This window comes from Numida meleagris, chromosome 1, assembly GCF_002078875.1.
Source record: "Numida meleagris isolate 19003 breed g44 Domestic line chromosome 1, NumMel1.0, whole genome shotgun sequence".
NCBI lineage: Eukaryota > Metazoa > Chordata > Aves > Galliformes > Numididae > Numida > Numida meleagris.
In genome coordinates, this window is record NC_034409.1 from 15,110,462 (window position 1) to 15,134,651 (window position 24,190).

General features: G+C 40.7%; 1 protein-coding gene across 1 annotated transcript in view; it reads left to right on the top strand.

Moving 5' to 3' along the window:
- Positions 105-24,190, top strand: part of ABCD2 (ATP binding cassette subfamily D member 2) — a 47,146-nt gene continuing 23,060 nt past the window's right edge. The window contains exons 1-6 of the mRNA XM_021384624.1: positions 105-1,051; positions 2,414-2,594; positions 5,954-6,075; positions 8,775-8,943; positions 12,521-12,615; positions 13,916-14,061. Coding sequence (XP_021240299.1) covers positions 140-1,051; positions 2,414-2,594; positions 5,954-6,075; positions 8,775-8,943; positions 12,521-12,615; positions 13,916-14,061 — 1,625 coding nt within the window. The 5' untranslated portion in view covers positions 105-139. The remainder of the gene's footprint in view (positions 1,052-2,413; positions 2,595-5,953; positions 6,076-8,774; positions 8,944-12,520; positions 12,616-13,915; positions 14,062-24,190) is intronic.

Consider the following 24,190-nt stretch of genomic DNA (forward strand, 5'->3'; position numbering starts at 1 on the left):
GTCACCCCGGGGGAGGCAGCGCTCACTCGGCATCTGCCGCGGTGGAAGCCCGGCCCGGCAGCCCGGCGAGGAGCCCGCGGGGACGGCCTTCCTGCCGGGCATGAGCCTCCGCCGCTAGGAGCGGCCCCGGGCGGGCGCGATGACCCACATGCTGCGCGCGGCGGCCCGCCGGGTGCAATGGAGCCGCTCGGGCGCCGCGAAGCGCGCTGCCTGCCTGCTGGCCGCGGCGTACGGGCTGAAGGTCCTCTACCCCGTCCTACGGCGGCGGCTGAGGCGGGCGGGCTGCCGCGCTGAGGCGGGCCGGGGGACGGCGCAGGGAGGCGGCGGCCGGGGCAGAGCCTCGCCGGCGGTCAACGCGGAGTTCTTGAAGCAGCTGCTGGAGCTGCGCAAGCTGTTCTTCCCCAAGCTGGTGAGCGCCGAGCTGGGCTTGCTGTGCCTCCACTCGGTCGCGTTGGTTTCCAGGACCTTTCTCTCCATTTATGTGGCGGCCCTCGATGGGAAGATCGTGAAGAGCATCGTGGAAAAAGAGCCCCGGAGCTTTGTCGTCAAGTTGATCAAATGGCTGATGATCGCCATCCCGGCCACGTTCGTCAACAGCACCATCCGGTACCTGGAGTGCAAGCTGGCCCTCGCCTTCCGCACACGCTTGGTGGATCACGCCTACGAGACCTATTTCGCGAACCAGACCTACTACCGAGTGATCAGCATGGACGGGCGGCTGGCCAACCCCGACCAGTCCCTCACTGAGGACATCATGATGTTCTCGCAGTCGGTGGCACACCTCTACTCCAACCTCACCAAGCCCATCCTGGACGTGGTGCTCACCTCCTACACCCTGATCCGCACGGCACGCTCCCGGGGCGCCAACCCCATTGGGCCCACGTTGCTGGCCGGCCTCGTCGTCTACGCCACGGCCCGCGTGCTCAAAGCCTGCTCGCCCAAGTTTGGCAAGCTGGTGGCTGAGGAGGCGCACAAGAAGGGCTATCTGCGCTTCATGCACTCGCGCATCATCGCCAACGTGGAAGAGATTGCCTTTTACCGGGGGCACAAGGTAAGGAGGGAAATCTGAGTGTGCTGGCCTTGCTCCCACAGCACCGGAGCTGACCCACGCTGCCTCTGCCGCCCTCTGCACACACCCGTAGTCCCTCTGACATTTAAACCTGTTTACAGCTCGCACTTCCCGTTTCCTTGGAAAATGCAATCTCACAGGCAGTGTCTGGGGGGAGCAGAGCGCAGTTCCCTTGTGCTCTGACAGTGTTCCTGTTTTGCAGCTGTACCCTGTGCTTTTCTAGAAAGCCGATCATCGGTATTGTTTTTTCCCCACCCAGTGCATTCTGCTTAACTCTTCCAGGCTTTTCTTTTCCCTTCCTTGTTTGTGAGCTCCCAGCTTTAGTGCTGCAGGAATCACTAGCAAGCCACGGCAGAAAGTGGGGGAAGACTCTGTGATAGCACAGAGGCCACAACAACCTTTGACACTCTTTTACGTAGCTAAGCAAAGATGTAGTCATCAGAGCCTTAAAATAGCTTAAGTACAGTACTTCAGCAGCCATAGTTACATAAACTAACGGGTTGTTTTAAAGCCACCTTACAAAGGAATTCTTCATATTTTTATTAGAAGTGGATTTTGGCTGTTACAGCTTTCAAGCATGACTTGGTAAAACAAGTGGTTTCACATAAAGTGAAAATGAAAACTGGTAACTAGCCTGAGGTGCTGCCAGCTCTTTCAGTCCAAGCAACAATTATATAATGCATATGGTTTGTTTTGGTAGAAGCAATCGTTCTCCAGAGCTGCCTATGGTAGTGTTTGCAGTGCAGCTAAATTAGACAGTTTCTTCTGTTCCCACATCTTTTGGCTTGAACTGAGTGCATGATGTCATACTGACTTGGAACTATCTTTGACTTGTTAAACCTCTTGGGATAATTCTCTCTTCCTCTAGGCCGTTCACAAAAACAAGAAGCATTGCGTTTTAGCGATGAGCTTTGCAGATTTAAGTCAGAGATAATTGATGCCCAAACACTTTACAATGTGAGGAGTTTCAGTTGCTGTGAAACTCTTCAGCTGCATCTTCATTAAAAGGATGTAGAATCAATCTTGTTTTGATTGCTGTAGTCAGCTGTAGTGACTGCTCATATGTTGTTCTTGTATATACCAGAGATCCTAAAAGACCTGAAAACTTCCCAGCATGGCATTAGGGGACAATGATGTAAGAAAGAACCAGGTCTGCTGGCTTCAGTAAAGCTGCACACCTCTGCTGCAAGAGTATAGAACTGTGATGATGAAGTATTGCACAAGAGATGGCACTCAGGAGCCACAACTCTGGATACTTGATTAGTTTGTGCACGTGTGTGAATGTGTCTTGCATGGCACATGCATTTTTGTTGCATTGTATAAATGTATTTTTTTTAACTATAGGTAGAAATGAAACAACTGCAAAAAAGCTACAAGGCTTTGGCAGATCAAATGAATCTCATTTTATCCAAACGCTTATGGTACATCATGATAGAGCAGTTCCTGATGAAGTACGTCTGGAGTAGCTGTGGCATGGTCATGGTTGCTGTGCCCATCATCACCGCAACAGGATTTGCAGATGGCGGTAATACCATTTTTACTTATTTCCAAATGGTTCTGTAAAGTTACATCCTCTAAAGACTACTTTACTTCAGTGTCATTCACATTTCTTTATTGTTCACAGCCTTTTTTTTTTTTTTTTTTTTTTTTACCACATCCGTGTCTCACGTGTAACTCAGGCCTAGCAAGTCAGCTGAGGGAGGAGCAATGCAAAAGATGGAGCTTAGAGCATAAACCTGACAAAGAGTTATTATTTGGGACTTAAAGGGTACTCCCGTGAGATTATAACGACAGTTGCAGTTCTCGTTCACTGGCTGTAGTTGGGATGGCATGCTGGTTCTTGCAGCAACTCCTGCTATTTTACAAAATGATACTTCTTGCTAGCTTTCCTAGAAAGCTTATCTCCTTGTTCTGTAAACCACAATGTAATTATAGCTAGTTATTCTATTACACATTGACTCTTAGGAACTGCTGTTTTCCCCTGACTCACTGGGAGAAGAGCAGTGAAGTTTGTGTTTCAGGCTTTGATGGCATCATTTTTGACATCCTGTTGACATAACTTCTCCAAGAAGTGAAGTGAGACTCAAGTAATGTTGTTATTGTAGGTACTATAAGAAGAAGAGAGCAGAAAGAAAGGTAGTTAGGGAGGGGTGATGAAGACGAGTCAGGGAGTTTGCCTCAACAGGTTGCCTTATGCACAGGTGGAACCACAGAAAATGTCACAAGGTCCCTAGGATTCGTTAAGCATGGATACTACAGTGTAAGCAAAAGGACGAGCTCTAAAATTGGTTCATTTAAACAGGAATAAGGGTGTTGTTTTCAGTGCAGGTCTCTGTAACGACATTTCATATCAGGGCTGTTCGACTCAGTTGACAAGCTCAGTTTGACCTGCCCACACATTATTTAGTAGTATCACAATTGTGCCTGCACGTGGCTGGGTGCTCAGCTGCCTGAGCTGCTGCCCGTCACATGGCTCAGGAGGACACCATATCAGCACCCTGGCTGGCATCTTGCTGACAGCTTCAAAAATATCAGGAGGTCCTGTTCCAAACAAAAGAGTCTGGAAAAGCTATTTCACCTCATGCAACTGGTGAAGGTTATCAGCACAACTGAAGTGCTGAGTATGAGTCACCAGCAGTGTGAGAGTCTCATCATCAGTGTAAGAATCTGTCTGCTAAGATGAGAATGAGCGCAGTTGAAGAAAAGTCATTTAACTGCATATTGTATGATATTGTGATGAATGATATTACAGCGTGAGTTAAAAAATGAGAAAGAATGTCCTTTGCAAGGATTAAGCCACAGTGAAAGTATATGGAACAAATGATGGATAATTGATTTGTGTGCATGCTAAACTAAATGACATTCCTGTTACTCGCGAGTACTCTTTTGATAAATATTTTTGAAATGTGGGAGAAAAAGAAGATAAAGAGAGAACTCATGTTGTAAAGCAGAAGAATATTTGTACCAACAACATAATGTTAAAGCATGAAACTTATTATGGAGCCCTGAGGCGTATTGTAATGAAGCTTCATAAACATGTAATTAATACTGACAAATGACACTGTCAGAACCAGTGTATAACAAGTACTGAAAGAATTGAGCAGACTTGAACTTGGATCCAACATTTACCTGGCTGGCAAAGCAGTGCCTTTTGCCTCAGCAGCTCAGGTGCTAGTTAATTCAAACCTGAAGGAACAGGTGTTGGACTTCAGGACAAATGCCAGAATAAAGGTAATGCGTAAAACTAGTTCCTTGACCAGACCTGAGACTTCAGGTGCAAAGCAGCAGATTTCGTACGCTTCTTCAGGGAAAAAAAAAGAAATCTTAAAAAAAATCCTGTGATAAAAAGAAAAAGAAAAGGAATCATTTTATTGGTGATGTTTAGGACCGTGTGAAGTAGGGACAGTCTGTCTGCACTGTTACAGAGCCCCACTTCTTCAAACAGGAGGCAAGCCAATGAAAAGATAAAGTAATCTCGATGGGTTAGACATATAAGAGATGTTTTCAAACAGCAAAATGCTAAATTCTGTGTAATTTTAATTTTTCAAATACCCTCCTCTTGGAGTATGCTTAAAATAAATGGTACGCAGAGATGTCCACATTATTGGTAAATGAGCTAGCCTGGGTGCTGGAAACAGCTGTGAGCAAATGCATCCAGGTGGAGGTACTGCTTTAGTGGAGTTAAACCATGGCCAGATCCTAAATGATTTATTTTTTGTAGTTCTACATCCCATGGGCTGCATGAGCTGTAATCCCAGCAGGACCGGTAAAATTTGGCTCTCTGAGAAGTCAGAAACAAATTTCCATTTAGTTTACAGCAGTGAGTTAACTGAATTCTTGCTGTCACCAAAGTTTACTCTTCTTGGAGTGAAAACAACTTTGTAAATTAATGAGAACCACATGAGCAAGAGTTTCATAATCCCTCCTTTCTTTGCAAGAGACTTTGTCTTCTCCTTTTTTTTTTTTTTCTTTTTTAAACCATGCCTCTCGTTGTGGTCTAAATGGCTAGATCGCACACAATACTGTAAAGTTGATTAAATTATTAAAAAATTACATTATAAAAACATCTGAGGACAGGAAAAACATATAGCTGAGGTATATAAGCAAAGTTAATATATGAAAAATATAGAAAGTTTTCCACAAATGATCCATATAATATTTCAGTGATTCAGACTTAATTATGTAGGGATACATTTTTGAATGTGAATGAAAAAAATAGTATCTAGATCCATATATCTAATAAAGACAGAAAGATATATCTGGCTTTGATATATTGCTTGTAGATTTCTAGAGTCTGATCTTGTCAGGGAAGTGAGGCAGTTCCCAGGTGAAAGTGTATTGTTTGCTGTACTCTTCTTCTGGGGTCTGATGAACAGAGAAGCTGTTGTGAGAAAGAGAGGGATCCTATTTAAACATGTCTTTAATAAGAGAAGTACCTACTGCTTTCTTATAGAAATATTGCCGCGTTGCCAAGGTTGCGTCAGGGTAAATGTGTCTTGTAAATAAGTAAGGCTGAAAACAAATATGTGAATGCAAAAGCAGTAAAAGCGCTCTCAAAAAATCTGCTTGGGTTTCACTTTTTCATATTTTGAAGAATTGTAAATTGGATAATTATGTGTTAAGATGAAATGATCTGAGTAGACAAATAGTATGAAAGAATAAGATATTTGGCATAAGAAGGTGCATGTCATACACTCCCCTTTACTCTTCATTACCAAGTTATCTGTGCTAATTGCATTCAACAATTCTTTCTGAAAGGTTGTTTTTATAGAGTTAAATTTTTCTTAATTTAAAAGCTCACATTTTAACGATAATTTAATTTATTGAGATAATTTTCAGAAGAATATTATAACAGAATTTTCTTTCTTTTTTTTTAACTTTTAGAATTAGAAGATGGCCAGAAACAGGCAATGGTTAGTGAAAGAACAGAAGCTTTTACCACATCACGAAACCTACTGATCTCCGGTGCAGATGCTATTGAAAGGATTATGTCTTCATACAAAGAGGTATTGTACATCAGTCATGCGCAAAACATGAAGGAAGTAAAAATAAAATGGGATTACATCTAATGTAAAATTAAAAAAAAATGTTATTTTTTTTAAGGCAAATACTATTACAACTAAATCATGGCAACCTTTGAACTGATAGTTTGGTCTTTAGAGTTAAGTCCACAAAGAGTCTAAAGTGCACAGCTGCCAATATGATGCAACACACAGATGTTATCGTTAACGCTTGTGTTTAGGTGCCATCACAGAGCAATAGAAATTCCCAGAATCTGGCTGATAGAGGTTCAGAGTCTTCTGCTTGGAACACAGACTTGAATTCAGGTTGTCTTCTTCTCAGCGGACCAGTGCATTGGGACTCTCATGTTGAAAAGTGTTTGAAATGCCAAAAGAATTGAATACTTATTTCCTGTCCACTTAAACTGTAAAACTGTTTTTACTATCTTCTCAACCTGTTAATTTGTAAGTAATTTTGCAAAGCAGAGAAATTTTGGCAGGAAAAATCTACCATATGACTGCAAATAGCCCAGAAGTGCTGGGTGTTTGTCTGGAGGATCAGATATGGTGTCATCACCCCAGTTCCAGGCTATCTGTGATCTCTCCTGGGGATCTAGACTATTAAGCAAATGAAAATCCAGGTAGCACTGTTACTCTTCTCAGTGTTTCCTTCTGAATGTGGTTCTATGTTTGCTGAGTTAGTTCTTGTTTATCCCTTTGGTGGAGATGCCTTTTCCCAGTGCAGTGGGAGGAGGCATGCATTACAATCAAAGATTATGAATTCCTTTACTTGGAATCCAGCTTTAATAGCTACAGCTTTTCAAATTGGAAGAGGAGGGGTAGTTTGGCACCTCCAGACAGTCTCTGAGAAGGCCAGAGCCTGTGTTTTTTTTCCACAAAGGGTTCTCTTAATGGACTGTGATTTTGACCTGTGCTGCTTTATGTTTCCCTGCCTGACCTCTGCTCTACAGGGACTGCCAGATAACCTATTATGCACTGATGTTATTCTACTTTATTTTCAATATTTAAGTTATTTACATGGTGTGTGTGGGCACTTACAAACACGGCACATTTATTTTTTGGAAATACAAATCCCCACAACGTAGTAGCAAGAGCTGAACAAACTCATGTGACTTATCTCATAGTGAAATTACAATGCAGCAGGAGATCAAAAATCAGTTCTTTGAGCTTCTATCTTAAGTTTACTTTTATACTTTTCTTAAATAAATACTGCAGTACTTCAGCCGGTTTATCGTTCCTGCTTTGTGATTTGGGCAGTTTCCAATAAGACAGCGTGCTTCAGTCTGCTTCAAGTGGTAGTGAGGCTCCAGATCTTGCCTGTCTGATCCACCAAAGTGCCCATTTTCCAGTCAGCATTGTTCAGCTTGCAGATGAGATTGGCTCATCTTTTGTTCGTGGGTCGAGAGTTTAAATGATAGTACTTCGTGTTGTGATGAAGCAAGTTTGTAGGATCATGGTTTAAAACCTCCTACACATTTTGTGCTGTGGGGTGCAGTTGTTACACTTTTCATTCATCATGTGCAGGATTCTCTCCATCAAGCATCATTGCTAGTTGGTGGAACTGAAATGCTGGCTGGTTACTCTCTACAAACAGAGTTTTTCGAGATGTTGCATAATTGTTAACCTCTAGTGGAGCGATGACCCTGTCTAATACTCAGTTCTGTGTCTTGTACAGTGAAATCTGCACAGGATTGTTTGTCCATACATTAAAACTATGCATGCCCATTGCAGATGAAATGAATCATGGGTTATGTGTATTTAACTACAGCAAGCTGATTATTTTATAATCTTCTGCTGATTTTTGTGCTATTCTTATCTTGATCTCTACATTTACTATAAAAATCTTTCATTTTAAAAACATCTTATAATTCATACATAATAAGATGCCCAGGTTTAATTCTTTGCTGCCAGCAGATGGAGGTATGGGAGTTCTTGGTGATGTCAGTGCCTGTGAATAAGAAATCTCCTGGAGCAGAGATCTGTTCTTCCTGTTTTCACTGGGTGGTAACTGAGATAAAAGGATAAAAAAAATCATAAAGCCCCTTAAGAGACTTCACTATTTTAAAAATTCCCATCTGTAATCCAGGATGTCGGATTAGGCTCTGGTACTCCAGCATGCGGATGACAGGACAATCATTTCTTTTCTGTACTGGGTTTTTCATTAGCGAGTGCCTGGTCCTACAGTTTTACTCAGGAGAAACACATCTTTCTCACTGGAGGTTTGGAGAACACAGAGAAATAAATAATTATGGGTGCCTATTTTTCTCAATGCTGTCAGCCTGTATTTTCCTGGAAAATGCAGAAATTCTGTTTTTATATTGTACGATAGATAGGCTATTTTGAACTATCTAGTGGGAATTCTCCTTTGGTTAAGGACTGTACTAAACAATGGAAAGAGCAGTCCCTGCAGCCTCCTTATTTACTGGAGCAATAGTAAATCGCATTGGCTGAGATCTATCCTCCTCAACACAGTTGGAGCTGTGGGTGGCACTTTGGTTAGGACAGAATCTCAAAGGAGGAAGAACTGATAGGTGACAAAAAATGCATCGCTAATCTTTCCAGAGTAACATCTGAGAAGCACTGACTTAGAATAGCTGGGAACGTTTTTCACGAATCTTTGGCTGAGCATTTCATTTACAGAATCTGTGAAGTATAACTGAAATGAGGCATTTGTTGTTTCTCAGGTTACTGAGTTAGCAGGATACACAGCCCGTGTCTACAACATGTTTTCTGTCTTCGATGAGGTGAAGAGAGGCATCTACAAGAGAACTGCTGTTATTCAAGGCTCTGAAAACAACAGTAAGAATGAAGATAAAACAGAATCACGTATCAATGGACCCTTAGAAATCAAGGGTAATTAAGTCACATTTTTATATCTTTCTCCCAAGGGAGTGCCTGGCGGGTGCAGAGGGCAGTAGACAGACAGGTTTTGTTTCTACAACAAATCATTCGCTGAGTTTTAGTGCCCCAGAGACCACATTGCCTTCCGTTTCATCTTTCTGCTGTGTTGTAACCCTGTGCTTGTGCAGTGCTTTTCTAAAACATTTCCACAGAGATTGCTCAAATGTTTTCCGTGAAAACTTACAGTGCAAAAGGTATTTCAACTGTAGGATTTCAAGTGGTGGTTATGGTGATGGTATTATTATTACTGCGTGGACAATGCCTGCTTTCCTCTAACTTTTTTTTTTTTTTTTCAGAAAATGGAGACTGTAACATTTTCGTCTTCAAATATCATTATTTTGTTTAGGATAGGAAGGAAAGAGAAATTGGTTCAGTAGTTTTTGATAGAAATAATAATTTGGTTTCAGTTACTATCAGCCTTTGCTCATTTTTTTTCATCTCATATTCTACTGGAAATGGGCTGACAACTCTGTCTCTGCCCCCATCTCCCAAATGATCTGATCAATATGCAGCTTCTTCCTCCTGACCCTGCCTCGTATTATTCTGGTGTCTCTGTCTTTCTGTCTGCACTCTCCACAAAGCATTTTCCATGTTAATCTATTTCTTACTGTGCACCATCTCCCTTTTTTATCTTCTTGGGTGTTGGAAATCCTCATTCTCACCCTCCAGTTTCTGAAAACCTAAATCACATTAGATTTCACAGGCTCCAGAGCGCTCTTTACAAAATACTTTTTTTCAGCAGTTTCAGCAGCGTTACACTTCAGCACAAATTTCTCAATGGTCCTCTGAGAAAGCTCTTCAAAACAGCGTGATGCAGTGTAGTGGATAGCTGTGGAAATAGCTATTGCCTTCATCTTGTAGGTCTTGGCAATATTTGGATGGCATTAAAATAAATGCCATTGTACAGCTGCTACATTTTGTCATGCGTGAGAGAAAAGTTCGTTTTGTTCATTTGAAGCAGCAAAGTAATTTTGGGGCCATTTTAGGTAACTCTGTATTTTAAAAACAAAAGGAAATACATTCAGATGTGAAAGGGTGCTGTTTGTGTTCCCTTTTGGTCTAGGATGGTAATACCCTGCTCCATTTTTCTCTGCAGTCTTTCCCTGAGCTTTGATTCCCCCAGAGTGGCACATTTAACCTAGCCTGAATTCCCCCACATCACAGTGGCTAGCAATTGGTGCGCAGTGGTTGCAGGCTCTCAGAGGCAGCTAACCAGTATGGAATGCTAGGCACAAGGACTTAAGCAGAATTGAGGCCAGATGAATCTAGGCCACAGGCTCAGTACTTTTTTTGACAAGGGCCATTGTGTACTGGCGTTCCTCCTTTCTTTCAGTCTTGGTACTTCAGAAATCCTCACAGAGTGGATTGATATGTGGATAAAAGTACAAGTGCTCACATGCATGTTCATTTCCATTGTTAGAGAACTCTTAATATTCAGCTTCTCCTCAGGCTTTTTCAACACATACTCCTTTTAATCTAGTGATTCTGTACATCTGTAGAGAAGTACTGTCAAACTGCATTTCTGATTACAAGGTTTAAAAGCACACTATGGTTGCCTAGCACTCTGAATTTAGGGAGTGAGAATTTAGTTTACTTAATACTTACTTAGCTTACAACTTTGCATAATACATTTTTTTTTAAACTACAGTTTCTCTACTGTATCTATGTTCTTCACAAACATCAGTGAATTTTCCAGATTTGCTTGAGAAGTTCTCCACAGATAACTGCCAATTCAAGTGCAAATATTCATGTACTTGGAGTGGGAAAAGGTACAGCCCTTTTCTGAAAAGTATGTCTTGGCCAGCTCTGTTTGTGTTTTCATGAAGCTGTGAAAATTGCATGGCCGATTGGGTGTGGTTGATCTCCCAGCTGTATATCAAGTGCCTTTGAGGAGTCTGAAGGTAGTAGAGCCTCTCAGTGGTACGAGAAGGCTGCGATTGTGGCTTTTTTTCAATAGCAACACAGTTTTGTTTTCCATAATTTCATGTTGGATGCTACAGAACTGTTTTAAAAGAAACTTATTTTAGGAAAAAGTAGCACTTAGACTGATAAATGAAAGAGAATTTTTTTTTCTCAGCTTGCTGTAATTTGGCAAAGTTGGAAGCAACTGAACACAGAGCCCTCTGATGGAAGACACGAGACTTTAACCTTAGCTGAAGGAAATGCTACCGGATCCTTTTGTAATAAGCTTAACTTTTCTGTAGCTTCATTTTTCTTTGTTCAGTTTAATCTAAGTTTTAGAATACACAGGCTTCTGGTACAAAGGGAAATATTTTTCTTTGCTTCTTGTATGTAATGGTGATATCTGATACTTGTCTAGGAACCTGGTTATTTGGGTTCTGTTAGACAAGTGTACCGGCAGGCAACTGAGAAGGTAGAGTTTGTTTCTTCTTTTTTTTTTTTTTTATTACTCACAGAAGAATTAGTTTCAAGTCCTCATTTTATATATAACTGAATGTCTGGTGGACATTGTGTATTTAAAATTGCCACAAATCCAAATAGTAGGTATAGCTACTGGAGTGAAATGTTTCCATTAAAACTTCTTACAGACCTTGACAGTATGTGTGTCTTTAAAAACAGGGAGAAACAAGCCATTAAATATTTTCTCCTTTGTTCTTATTGCTGGAAAAGGCTCCAAGAGACTGTGGACCAGACTTCCTGTGTCCTTGAACTTTTTCACTGGTGGATAATGACCACCTACTTAAAACAATATACAGCAAATACAGGCAGGGTGCGAACAGGCATGTCTTCATAGTGCATTTTATATTTGTGATGCATACCGTGTCCAGTTTTGGGCCCTTCACTGCAAGAAAAACATTGAGGCCCTGGAGCGTGTTCAGAGGAGGGCGACGAAGCTGGTGAGGGATCTGGAGCACAGGCCTGATGAGGAGCGGCTGAGGGAGCTGGGATTGTTCAGTCTGGAGAAGAGGAGGCTCAGGGGAGACCTTATCACTCTCTGTAACTACCTGAAGGGAGGTTGTAGTGAGCTGGGGGTCGGCCTCTTCTCTCTTGTAACTAGTGACAGGACGAGGGGGAATGGCTTCAAGTTGCACCAGGGGAGATTTAGGCTGGACATTAGGAAATTCTACTTTTCTGAAAGAGTGGTCAGGCGCTGGAACAGGCTGCCCAGGGAGGTGGTTGAGTTGTCGTCCCTGGAGGTGTTCAAGAAACATTTAGATATAGCGTTGAGATACATGGTTTAGTGGGGTTATTGGTGGTAGGTGGATGGTTGGACTGGATGATCTTGTAGGTCTTTTCCAACCTAGCTAGTTCTATGATTCTATATTGTCTATTACATTTACAATGAAATTTAGGATTCATTACACATGCCTGGCTAATACTGACAGTGTAATGCTGACCAGCTTAGATTTATTATCCAAATCTTTCACTTGAGGAACCTGGAGAGCATGAAGCAGTTTTTGAAGCTCACTAACCTACCCTGCCCAGCTGTGCATACAGACTGTTGGGTATCATTGCTTAATAGGAGGTTTCAAAAAACATTAAGTGTTGCTTTTTCTTTTCTTTCTAGGAAAAGTTATTGATGTTGAACATGGAATTATTTGTGAGGATGTTCCTATTATTACTCCGAATGGCGATGTGGTGGTTTCCAGACTGAACTTCAAAGTAAGATGATATGCAAGAATCTTCTGATTGTTGCCATCACATTAACATAAACAGCACAGAATTCATGTACCTTATGTTAAGTACTTGGCGGAGCATATGGATAAAAGGGAAAGTCCAGAAAGGTAGGCATAGTAACTTCGTAGAGGCAGACGTGTGTAGTGCTCAAAGAAAAAGAAGAGAGGATTTATAGTGCTGCTGACACATGAAAAAATAGACCTAGGATTTTAAAAGCCATGTATGAGAGTCCACATCCATCTTAGGTAGTTTCAGTAAAATTGGGATGCTTGACTCACATGGGCTCCTTTAAAAGTCTGAGTTCACAGCAACAGTGAAAAAGCTGAGTCTGTTAGTTTTACCTGACAACCTGGCAGTACTGATAGTTGACAGCGTGGTTCACAATCCTTTACATTGTTAAAGTAGAGTCTTTACTCAGAAAAAAAAAATTGAGTTCTTAAAAGACTATTGTAGCTACACTTGGTACCTGCTCGCTATCCTTTACTGTATTTCTCCCATATATATCCCAGTCTATATATCCCAGTGTAGATGGTATTATTTTTAAAAATAGTTGAAATTACTGGAACAATGATGTGAATATTTGCAGCAGGCTCTTTAATTCAGCTAAAGCAGTTTTGTCACCTCTGTGTGGAACTGGAGTTAGCAACTAGCAGCACTGGGTTCTAGTTACAGCAAAGCTTCCAGCGTCACCAGTGTAGGAATTTCAGATTTGTAAAATTACAACTTTACAACCAAAGGGACAGTTATATTTATTTATTTGACTCAACAAAGACATTATGTAATGTAATGTAACTATGATGAAACAATCAGTGTGTTTATATAAAATACTGACATTGTGATTATGCATGTAATACATTCGTATATACACTGAGTTCTATTTAAATGAATGAAACCAAATGTATTGCACCCCAAATAACACTAGTAATTAAGTTTTCCAAATCATTTGATCTGGCTCACAAAGCTTAAATTAGTATTACTGACGGCATAGCACTGCTCTTTGTGCTTTTAACAACTTTGGACCTAATTTGCATTACAGTAATTGATTCTGACTGTGATGGATTGATGTTATAATTAGCATCACTTAGACCTTATAGAAATGATTTTGATTGTTATATCTAATTCTACTGTTTCCAGAATGATTGCATAAAAAAAAAAATGCAGGTAATTAATGAAGAGGGTTGATAATTTGATATAAATGCTTGCATAACTCCTTCTAGGGGTCTTAGAGCACCTCATGTCATACATACTGCATAGTAACATCGTTCCATTTTCATTATCGCTGCAGGTTGAAGAGGGCATGAATCTTTTGATCACTGGTCCCAATGGGTGTGGAAAGAGTTCACTTTTCAGAATTTTAAGTGGTTTGTGGCCTGTGTATGAAGGAGTCCTCTACAAACCCCCTCCACAGCACATGTTTTATATACCACAAAGGTATGCGTTTTGCTCAAGGTGATACCTATTTTCCTGGTTACGTGAATTTTTGACCCTGCTTCTCTTATTTTCAGTTTTAGATATCTTAGAGCCTAGTTACAATGGGGTAAGCACCACCTCAGCTGTACTGAGAGTGCTAAAAAAAAAAAATAGCTTCCTTGTTGTTGGTGATGCAAAACTTCAGTCACTGGAAATGGGTAGCTGAAGTACTCATCTTGTGTTGACTGCGCTCCCCTGATGATTAAGGAGTTCCGGATGATTGGGATCACGGCAACAGACTAGAATCTGAAACAGTTTGAAATAGACCTGGTATATTCTGATGTCACTTTAAAACTAAAGATCAAGACCACTGAGAACATTTGGGTTTCCAAATTTTGAATTGTTCAAAATAATTGTAAAAACTTCAACTCTTAAACTTCAAAACAAGAATCTAATCAAATATCAACTGCAAATTGCCTTTTTTTTCATAATGGATGTTCATTTCACTAAAGGAAACATGGCTATTTTATTCTTCATTTGTGTTCTGACTTGTTGTTGGATTCTCAGAACATAATTTAATGCAATTGATCCTAAAGTGTCTCCTTGGAGACTTCTAAATAGGTTGTTTTGTGGAAGCGAAATCAAACACCGAGAATGTTTGATTGCTTTCTGTAGTTCATTTCTTCCCATGGGCAAAACAAATATTCGTGGTACAGTCTTGTTTAAAAAGTACAAGCTATTAAGCTGGATGGAAAATAGTAACTGAGGAACAGATTTCCCTTGCTGCAAATGAAGGTAACACAGGAAATTTATCTATAATATTTTCAAATTTATGTATAATTTATTGCCAGCCACTGTCATAAAAGTTGTACGTAGAGAAAATTTTGAACTTGAAGTGCATGGTATGTAATGCTCTAGCTTCTCCGGGAAATCATTGCATTATTTGAATGCTACTTTCTAGAAAAGAAATTTGATTTGAAAGTTGGACAACCAAAGTAAATTACATGTATATATTTATGTACCTACACACGCTCTTCCTAGCAGAAAATCAGAAGGCCTTGTTTGTGAAAGATGTGAAGTTGGAAGGTGAAGTATATGAAGTTTCTACTTCAGCACCATTATTTCATGTCTTTTCTCTTAACAAAACCTCATACTAGCTGTAAAGCCATAGATTTCTTTGGTAGTGTCTTCATGAAATACTAACTTTCACGTACACTTCTGCAAGAACTGCATTCTGGTTTTGTGAGAATTTAGGTGTTCTGCAGTTGAATTCTTATTTTTTGTCCCATGTTTATGCCTGCACAAATGTCTCCTCTTTGAGATATTCTAGCATGCATAAATCATGGTTAAGAAGAAGTAAAATGTGCATGGAAAGATACTGCATGGCCTCTTTCATCATATATATTTGTCAGAGAAGGTTGCCACCATTTTAAGTTGATAATTACTGGGTGCCTGCCATTCTTAGTTTGTACTTATAAGTGAGATTTTTATATATATCCCTCTTTTATATGCCATCTTATAAGCCATCTCATAGAAGATGGTATATAAAAAAATCTAACAGGTTAATTAAGTACAGTAGGTGATTACAAAATATGATTACTTGTTTTTATTCTCTTCAGTTAAAGGCTGTGAGGCACTGGGGACATGATTTTTTTCTTCTGCTGTGTTCAAAATCCCTAGTGAGAAGCAGTTCTATGTAACAATTAGCAATTATTTTAACAGTACGGAATGGTTGTGGAGAACAGTATTTTTCTTTATTCTTCTTCTGAAGAAAATGTCGGCATACAAACAAGTAAAACTAGTTTTGGAGACACTCTGCCTCATTTATTTAATAAGCCTTTATTCAGTTTTTCTTTTTTGTTCTATTTCAGTTCATCAAACTCTGAACTCCATAGAGAATAGAGTAAACCCATACAGGGTTTTTTTCCACATTGTTTTTCCTATCCTCAAATCTCAAAGGTTTTATCTTTGCAGTAGCTACAAGAGTTATAGTCCTAGTTTTACTCTTTGCTGATGAATGTATGCAAAAATCAAATCCCACGTTTTTTGAAGTGTTTGTTAATGTTAGGTGACCAGTTTGAAATAGACAAGGCTTTTATTTTTGAGAATACTCAACTCTTCTATAACACATTTTGTGTTAAGTTTTGGTAATTCCAGTATTTCTAGAAGTCTGATTGCGGATAGTGAACAATTGTGAACATTTGGTTTAAGTGACCTTACCTGCTTCTGCTCTGTAGTCAGATCAGAAACAAAGAGATGTCAAGAGCAATATTCAGTAATGTTACCACTGTGTGACAGGCTGAACATTGAGCCGTCACTTTTCTCAGCAGGCTTGAGGCCTTCATACAGGCAGTTGTGGCAAAATGCTGTATTAAATGTTTTCGAAAACAGTATTTCAGGATTCCCATTGTGTGAAATGCTCCTAAAATCAGTTTTATTCTTAGATGAAATAAAAGCTATTCTTTTTTTGTTGTTGTTGCAGAAAATCTTAAATTTCAACCAGTTCTGTTCTCTGTGTGATTCTGGTCCCCTCTCAGAGCAATATCTGAGGCTGACTTGCCTGCAGCCCTTCCCACTGATGTCCCCTTCAGTCTTGAAGAATCAAGGCGCTCAGTGTGTTCAGGCAGATTTGCTAAGGTGCTGGTTGAAGGAACTGAATCCTGTCTCTTGGGTTTTGATTTCCGTAAACATTGTTTATAGCTGTTTCCCCTAATTTTACAGTGCTGGAAGAGTTTGCTTCAGCACACTTCTTCATTTTGGATCTCTCAACCAGCAACTAGGATTCAGCTTGCATCTCTGCCATCCTCTGTGACCCCATGTAGAAATTGGCATACACCATCTTAGCAGTGGACCCTGAAGGTAGCACTCCTATGCAGTCCATCCTGATAGCATCCCCCAGGAGAAAGGGTGCAGTGTGGAGGTCAGAGAATTGTAGGAGTTGGAGGGGATCTCTAGAGACCATGGAGCCCAACTCCCTGCTAAAGCAGGTTCCCTACAAGAAGTTTCACAGGTAGGCGTCCAGATGGGTCTTGAGTATCTCCAGAGGAGGAGCCTCTACAACCTCTCTGGGCAGCCTGTTCCAGTGAGGCCGTCATGCTGCTTCTGGGTTGTCTCCAGGAAATCTGAGGGACGTTGCCATGCCTTGGCTCCGCATGAGCTCTGCACTCCTTTGTCCCATGAATGGGGTCCTTTCACCCAGTGTGCAGTGAGCCAATTCTACGTGCCGAGCTGAGATATTTCTTTATTTCTATTTTGCGCAAGATTGGGTGCCAGGTGGTGATGCCATAAAGTTAGCACACGTTCACAGATCACAACATAATATCTATGTAAGTCTTGTGCATGCATTTGTTTTTTACAAGCAAAATCAATAGGTACATCTTACTTCATAGTTTTCTATGAACTATGTATCCCAATTAGCATGCATGCTGCCTGCTGGAGGGCAGGGCTTTTCAGCATCAAACTGAGATGGTGGTTGCAATCTCCTCCTGCCACCTTTACCTTTCCCCAAGTTGCTAGATTTTGCAGACGTGGCTGATTTTTTATGACCTTTGCCATTCAGATGTTCCTGTTTTTCAGTTCCTTTTGCTTCTTGCAGAGAGCAGTCTTTTTTTCATGTTTGTGGTTAGTTTGTTGCTAATCTACCGATTTTTATTTATTTATTTATTTTTTATTTTTTTACTGAACAGCAGTTTTGTATTTATCCTTTCTGGTTCTGTTATCCTGCTAGACTATAGCCCTGGAAGACCTTTTAGACACTACTAAGGTATTCCCTTTCCAAGGGGTAACGGTGAGTGACAGAGAGTGCTCTTTTGACAAGAGTACTCCCTGTTGTGGCTGAAGATTCTGAAATGTACTTTGGTAGAGAGTTCAGCTGTCTTGGTGTGGGTTTGGTAGGCTCAGAAGTATGCCCCATGACTTTTAAATGCTTTGTATTTCGATCGTAGAACCATTAAGGTTGGAAAAGACAACTAAGATCATCTAGTCCAACCACTGACCCATCACCACCATGCCCACTAAACCATGTCACCGAGTGCCACATGTTCACATTTCTTGAACATCTCCAGGGATGGTGACTCCACCATCTCCCTGGGCAGCCTATTCCAATGCCTCACCAGTCTTTCTGAGGAGAATATTATTCCAATTTCAGGTTGGAATTAATATATAACCTGAACCTCCCCTGGTGCAAATCTTTTAGGGATTTGTGGGTCAGTGTGACTGAGTGCAGTGAAGGCATTGTTATAGGACAGCCATCTGATTTGTTTCTTAGGATGCCTTTAAGAATTCTGAGCTCCTTTGTTTTCCTAATGCATTTGCTGTCTGGGCTTAGAGAGTGTATAAACATCTGAAGAAAGGTTTGTCAAGCACCTATGTAAGAAGGGCTCGGTCTGGTTCCACCCTCTTTCCAAACAGGTGGATTTTGTAGAAATATCTGGGAATTGTGAGCCTGGATTGTGCTCCAGGTCAGAAGGAGGGAAGGCTTACCATTCTTCAAGGTGATGCAGAAGTCTTGGATGGCTTCTGCAAACCACTGCACTAGCAGAAATACTAAGAATGACTTGAAGGAGATTCAGTTTCAGATTGAAGTTTACACATTCCTGGATCAGATATGGATTGCCTTATGTGGTCCTGGTATTTTTTGCTGCCTTTATTCCACTTCAAAGTGATTTTCAAAAGCTCATTTACTTGTGGCCTAAATGTGGCCACATTTAATTGTTTTTTTCATCAATTCCTGGCTCTAAAAAACATTTAGAATTTCTGTAGTGGTTTGTAAATCATTCCAAAGTCCTGAAATTAGAGCTGATTATTTTGGAAGTTCACACTGGTGCAACTACGTAATTAACTCTGTACAAATTGCTGCTTGGTCAGGATTGCTTTCGGTTTGTTATTGGAAATAATTCTAGCACTTCAGACTGAGAAAGATAGTGCTGTGCCTCCATTTAATCACGTACATATTTCAGTATAACTATAGGGAAAATTTAGGTTCCAGGTGAAGAGGATTTGGGATTAATAAGACAGTATCACCTGGGTTCCATCTACATCACACTTTCATTTGCTGAATAAGTGAAAACTAGGGTGGAGCAAAAGTCTCTCAAACTGATGGATGTCTATTAGAGCACTGAATTAGAATAGCATTGTTATGTTTGATTGTTGTCTTAAGGACATGGGAGATGACACTCCGTGAATCAATATAGTTACCACGGAACCTGGTAAGAGCTTCTTCTTCATGTAGCTGAATGTAATTGTGCATCAGCCTTCTTTGCTTCTTCTTGAAAGGAAGCTTTGCTTCTTTTTGAAAAGAACCTTACCTGCTTATGTATATTGATGTAGAACATGGTAACTTCTAAATAACAAAATATTCTACTGAAAAGATTGTTTTTTCATCTCTGCTTGTAATGTTGAAGTGTTAGTAGCATTGCAAAAGTGCATGGGAAACCAAATGTTTTTGCAGAGTTCAAAGGCTACACACAGGAGTGTGGTATGTTAAAAAGTGAATTATCTCACTGTATACTCCAAATTTCATGACAGTGCCAACATTTTATAGTTAGCTTTTCCTAGCCTTTTGTAGGCTTTAAAAAAGAGTCTCAAGAGTCCCTGTTTTTTATCTTCTTGGATTGCTTAGCATCATTATTCTCCTCCTTTGGATTTTACCTCTCTGAAGTCACTGTGAGATATTTTTTTTTCCACTTGTACATGGCCAAGTCCTTCAGAATTTGGCAGTCACAGTTCTGATGGATGCTGATGGGCCAAACTGCCCTTTGGAGGAGCAGGGAGTGTGAACCCAAGGCTTTCTATGAGCACAGCTCTGTGCTGGCTGACATGCCTGTAAAAGAGGAGGCGGGCAAAAGGGAGAGAGGCTCTCTGTCTTCCCTTTAGCAGTCCAGCACTATAGTGGTGCCAAAAGCAGCTTGTTTTCAAGGATGGATCAGTGTCGTGAAAGGGTCATTTGAAAAGAGCTTAGCAGGTCTTACCACTTCTGATTAGAGCCTCAGTAACTCTCAGAGCATGTATTCTTATGCCTTTTTCTACTTCTCTGTTCCTCCTTCTCAAAGTCAAATCCATTTGTGTTAATCACCTCTTTGAATGCTTTCTTAATAACTGGTCAAGAAGGTAGCGTCAGGGAAAAGAGGAATGCTTGTGGATGTTCTAGTTGGGAAGGAATCGTGATTCAAATCAGAATTCAAAAGCACTGTTTGAAATTAAACGAAGTTAAGAAATACACATAGTGGGTAGTGTGAGTATCAACGCTAGGTATATGATCACAAGATGTGTGCTTAGCAGTGCTTAAAGAGTCAAAGAATTAATCAATCCTTCAATAGCACATCAGCAATGTATCTAAAAGTGGTCTTATTTCTCCAGACTGTGCCCTGTTCCTTCTGTTTGCCTTCAACGTGGGAAGGAAGTTTCAGTGGAATTAGTGAGCGTACTCTTGCTCTCAACTAAAAGTCTCAGCTAATTCAGTTGTAAGGAAACTCAGATTCTGCATACGTTGGCTCTCTTCTACTTAGTTCTTCTTTGTTTGATATAAATGCCAGCAGAATTTTACACCCACTTACTTGCAGGTTACCTTGACAACACCAAAGGAATGTACTTCATTGTCTGCACTGTAAAGCTGCAGTGAAAGCTGCAGTTACCATTGGGATATTGATTAAAAATATTGTCTTATTTGGATTGAGGAATGTACCATCCAGCCCTTGTTGCTTCCATAGCCTTTTACCATGACTCCTCAGCCTCCTCAGCATAGGACGTATCTAAAACATAAACTGCTGTTTTTGTCTCTCTTGAGGATTGATTCACTGATTGACATTCATGGAGCAAAGTGGTTCTTAATCCACTGTACTTCTTTCTGCGTGTCCATTTTTACTGGTTTCTCTCTCCAGCTTGTTTCTACTGCAGTCTGGGTATTTTTGTGTTTCTGCAGCAGTAGGCATAGCTTCTCTCTAATTCCATGTGGTAGTCTGGTAGAAGACACAACCCTGACTGCTTTCTCAGCAGTCACTGCGGTGGTGACACTGTGGCACTAAAGGATATGGTTTAGTGATGGGGCTCGATAGGTTGATGGTTGGACTTGATGATCTTGGAGGTCTTTTCCAACGTAAATGATTCTATGATTCTAGGCTGATTTTGTGGTCCAGTTCTATTCTGTCTCTCTTTGTTGCTCATTCTGCTAGAGCTCTAATATTTTTTTCCTTCAGTGCCAGGCTTCTCAGATGTTAAAACAGAGGCAACCAAAGTTGTATTAGTATCAAATGTTGTTGGTTCTGCATCGCTTTTGGTTTATATACCTGTATCTTGCTGTCTTTCTATTAATGTTAGGTCAGTGTGTAACCTTACGAGCTAAATATTTTTGTGGCCCTCCTGAACTGTTTGGTTTTGCATAAGTCTGTTCTATTTCTGGTGTTCCTTTGCAAGTCTTTTCCTGTCTGCTGTTTTTTCTTCTCTATTCTAAAAATATCCTTGACTACGAAACAAGAATATTTCAGTTCTGAGTGATATAAATAATAAAGTGATAAGTATAATTTTTACATCATAAGTATATGAAACCTTGCAGTTTATTGTATGGTTCCCATGTTACCTTAAGCATGGACATAGTTAGTAGTGGCCACTGGCATCACAATATGGCTGTTTTCCAGACAATTGTTGACTGCCTAAACATTTTCATCTCGCAAAATTGTTATGTTCACTTCCAGGTACCCCATATTACATGTGAAAGTATATGCATGTATAGTGAATAATATAGTTCTTCTGTATTAGATTACATTCTCGTTAGTGTATGGTCTGTTGATAAGAAAGTTGTCCAAGTGAAGTGCTGTGCTAATATGGCTATGTGAGTCCCTTTGCCCCAGCTTGTTTAGATAAGCTCAAATGTCTCTGTGCTATGTTAGACGTATTTTGCACATCTCTTGTCAGCTCATACAGCTGTCTTTGGTTATGATCACTTTGGTGAGATGTTGGAGTTGCACTGTACTCTGACCACACATGCCAACACCACTAGCAATCTTCATTGCCTATCAGCATTTTGCTGATATTGTACCACTACACTGACTTATTTCTTCAGTACTTTGCCATTAGTTCATGTTATGGAGATATCTATTCCTTTGCACTCAGCATCTCTGATACTTACTGTTACGGAGTTCATGGCAATCCTATTATATATGCTTATTTCCAAAGTTCACCACTTACCTGACAGATGAGAAAAATATTTATGATAGATGGTGTTAATATAAAAGATATGATAGTGTACTTACTTCAGTTATGCGTACTATCTTGGTACAGGTTTGCTCTAAGGTATTGGCTGCTGCTTTATTGTTTGTTTTTTTGTTTGTTTGTTTGTTTTTAAGGTAAAGGTAGGTTAACTCAGTACTTTGCTGTCCCTTAGAAAGGGTGGCCTTGGAACTGTGAGGGCTGTTAGGCTATCCCCTTGGCCAGGGCACGGCTTCTCCCATTTCATCTGGCTGTGACTCCAGTAGAAATATTTGAAATTCTCCATGCTGGTTGAAGGGAGTTCTTTCTTACCTCGCTTAAAACAGAAATGTTCTTGTCTTACTACCATGTAGGTTAGCTGAAGCTTAGCCGGGCAAGATCACAAGGAGACCTCTCTGTTTTCACTGAAGGCTCTCTCACAGCTGTAACATTTGAAGATTTTTCATTTGCTCTGTGCTGACTGATCACAGGGATATCAGTAATGACAGTCTTTATTCATAGCACATTGTGAACAAGATGTACCTATGCTAGTAGTCAGAGGTGAAAAATGGCTTTATGGATTAGCTGCTACTCCCTCTCAGGCCATGTAAGGTACCAGCCAGACTCAGAATCAGCTGATTAAAGCTTACAAGTTTTTTTATTAGGCAAAGAGTTGCAGAAATCCCAGGCTGAAAGTGTCAACTTGTTGCACTGGAGTTTGGAGTATTTACATAAATGCAACATCTGTCTGATGTTTGTGAAGGACTTCAGTGTGCACTGAGGTTTTGATCCCTCAATCCCTTCCAATTAGGGGACTGTCTGGGGCAAGCTGTGGCTCTGGGAGTGTCAACAGGACGTGGATGAGGAATGAAGACATACTGATACTTACTCAACTTCTATTCTGTATGGAGACCTGCCTATAACAAAGAGGTTGGAACTAGATGATCTTAAGGTTCCTTCCAACCCAAACCATTCTGTGATTCTATGAAAATACTGAAGGGATGCTGGCTTTGGGAGCAGGGGGCAGCTGAAAGCCCTAATAACAACTGTATCATCTGCCCTGGGAAGAAGACCTTTTCTGTACTTGTTGCTTTAGCTCTCAATCAGAAACCCTCGTTGCAGAGTTCTGTGCTCTGAAGTATCCATATTTTGGATGTTGGGGGGAAGCTCTTCACAGGGAGAGTGTGAGGTGCTGGAACAGGCTGCCCAGAGAGGCTGTGGGTGCTCCGTCCCTGGAGATGTTCAAGCCCAGGTTGGATGGGGCCCTGGGCAACCTGATCTAATAGCAGATCTGGGGGTTGGTGGCCCTGCCTGTGGCAGGGAGGTTGGAACTTGGTTCCATCCCAAGCCATTCTGATTCTATGACCCATATAGTAGAGGTAGCCAACAGCTCCCCCTTGAGGAGAAGGCGATCCTTCTTCCCGTGCTCCATGGGCTCTGCTTTTTGACTGTTCCTGCTTCCTAGGCTTCAGAACTGTGTCCCAGTTCCAAGGTGAACTGGACCTTCAGCCATCTCCCAACCACTCCATGGTATGCTCATTCAGACACCTTAGGGTCTGCTCTTGCAGGCTGAGGATGTCACCTTCTGTCCCTCAGTTCACTATGGTTTCCAAGGTAAATAAAAGTTTTATTCAAAATGGTGATTGTGTTCTGCGTTCCCTTGGAGACAAGGCAGTATTCGCTAGCAGCTATCCACTTTCCAGAGAGAAGAATATGACCTGTTTTGGATACAAGTCTTCAGCCCCTCCACCCCAACAAGTTAAAACAACAAGCAGTGAACTTAGACAAATTCTACCTTTAGTGTGTAAGTTCATTTAAGCTAAAAGTTAGACATCCTTATGTGAGCTTGATAATGACAGAACTATCTACCTCCAAAGGATGATTCACTGCTACAATGAACCAATGAAAGCTGTCTGTCAGTCCCAGTAAGAAAGCCATCCAAACTTAGGCATTAATTAAGTTTCATTTA